Genomic DNA, 1,689 nt, shown 5'->3' with positions numbered 1-1,689 from the left:
TTAAAACATGAATTATTCACGGCAGGAATTGCCTGTTTGTTGCACTTTGACAGCGTGGCGTAGCACCGGGGCGGAAGGGCTCTCCAAGAACACGAGTAAACACTAACTTTGAAGGCAAAGCGCTAAGCAACAGACTAATTCATATAAAAACTTTATTAGAGATGAGGACACAGCCTCCCAGGAACAACATTACACATTATACCCCAAACTTTTGCAGTTTAATGGTCATAATTAAATACAAGTAGCTACAAAACCAGTATGCACATCTATAAAAGGAGGAGAACCAACCCTCAGATTGCCGTTGTTTCAAACAAGGCCACAGAAAGTAATTTTTCCGCCGTGGTTTGTGTGCACAGGGGCACGTGGACACCCACCGAGGCTGTGCGCTGGCACACTGCAGGCGGGGGGGTTATCGATCCTGTCCTAAAAACCAGGATGGGTTTTGGTCTTATCACAAGTCTGTATTGCTTGAATTCAGAGAGAGAGAAAAGAGAAAATTGTTATGGCTTGATACTGCATCCGACACAGTACGCTGGGTAAACAGCTGGTGCTTTCAAATCTTAAAATTGCACAGAAGTATTGTCACTAGTCTTATTTCAATGGTAAATAGTCAATAATAATAATAATAGCAATAATAATAATGAGGTACTAGTACTGTCACAGAAAAAGAGACCAGCCTCATTTAACCACCACCTACAGATGAGAAAATAAAGGATAAATAGGGCTTACTTTATAAAAGCCTTTTCTCTACTCACAGCCAGATAACTACTCCCCGTCTAATCTAGGACCAGCTTTAACAGCGCTAATTTTTAGCACATCACCCACTATATGATTATTGTGATTCAGCCGTGTACTATGTAGTGCAAAACACACACACAAAAAAAAGGAGGAAAAATACTTAAAATATACCCATCCCTCGGATTCCTTACAGATGTTTCCCACGTCGCACCGTAAAAAAGAACTTAAAGCAAAATAGATACAAAAGCTGTTGTGCTCAAGTCAGCGGCATATGTACACATTAAAATCGGAACTACAAAAAGTACTCTAGTAGCAAAGGCAATAGACGATATGTTATATAAATACAGTTCGAAAAGTATAAAATTCGGAAGTAATGCATAGAAGACCGTGTTTCACAGGCCCTGCAGCAATGTGTTTCTCACAGCAACGGCCGTATTGTCAAATCCCTGCAGCGTAGGCAGAACGTTCGCCGGATCCCGGCACGAACAACTCACTGCCGGCAGAACCCGCTGGTTATGTTGGGAAGGGGGTAGGCAAAGAGGGAGAAATCCAGGATGTATTTCAGTAACAGCTCTTTTATCAGGCGGCGTGGGGTGTTGCACAGGTAGTAATGGAGCGTTTCTGCCGTCACGGGCTTGTACCAGGACTGGCGCTCGGGGAAGCGGACGAAGGAGGGCGACTGGACCCGCTCGAGGACGTAGTTGGCGTCGGCGTTGAGCCGCTCGTAGGAGCCGATGAAGTCGTACCGTACGGCGCAGGGCTGGCAGAGGTTGTAGATGGGCATCCAGTGCTCGTTCATCCTCTCCACCTCCTCGTCCAGCAGGTACCGCAGGAACTCGGAGAAGGTCACGTCGTCGCCGGCCGAGTTCCCCCCGTTCTTCCGATACCGCCTGATGATCTCCACGCCGTACCTCTGCTGGTACTCCTTGATCTCCCCAAACTTATTCCTGT

The 1,689-nt window shown here is 46.2% G+C and overlaps 1 protein-coding gene across 1 annotated transcript in view; it reads right to left on the bottom strand.

Moving 5' to 3' along the window:
• Positions 1-1,228: 1,228 nt before the first annotated feature.
• Positions 1,229-1,689, bottom strand: part of CHST14 (carbohydrate (N-acetylgalactosamine 4-0) sulfotransferase 14) — a gene marked incomplete at its 5' end in the record, with an annotated part of 730 nt that continues 269 nt past the window's right edge. The window contains 1 exon segment of the mRNA XM_010085693.1: positions 1,229-1,689. This exon segment is cut by the window's right edge and continues 31 nt beyond it. Within this exon segment, the coding sequence (XP_010083995.1) occupies positions 1,229-1,689 (461 nt within the window).

This window comes from Pterocles gutturalis, unplaced genomic scaffold (assembly GCF_000699245.1).
Source record: "Pterocles gutturalis isolate BGI_N339 unplaced genomic scaffold, ASM69924v1 scaffold19845, whole genome shotgun sequence".
In the NCBI taxonomy this organism is placed as follows: domain Eukaryota; kingdom Metazoa; phylum Chordata; class Aves; order Pterocliformes; family Pteroclidae; genus Pterocles; species Pterocles gutturalis.
The sequence above is the reverse complement of the archived record's forward strand: the minus strand, read 5'-3'. Positions and strand labels throughout refer to the sequence as shown.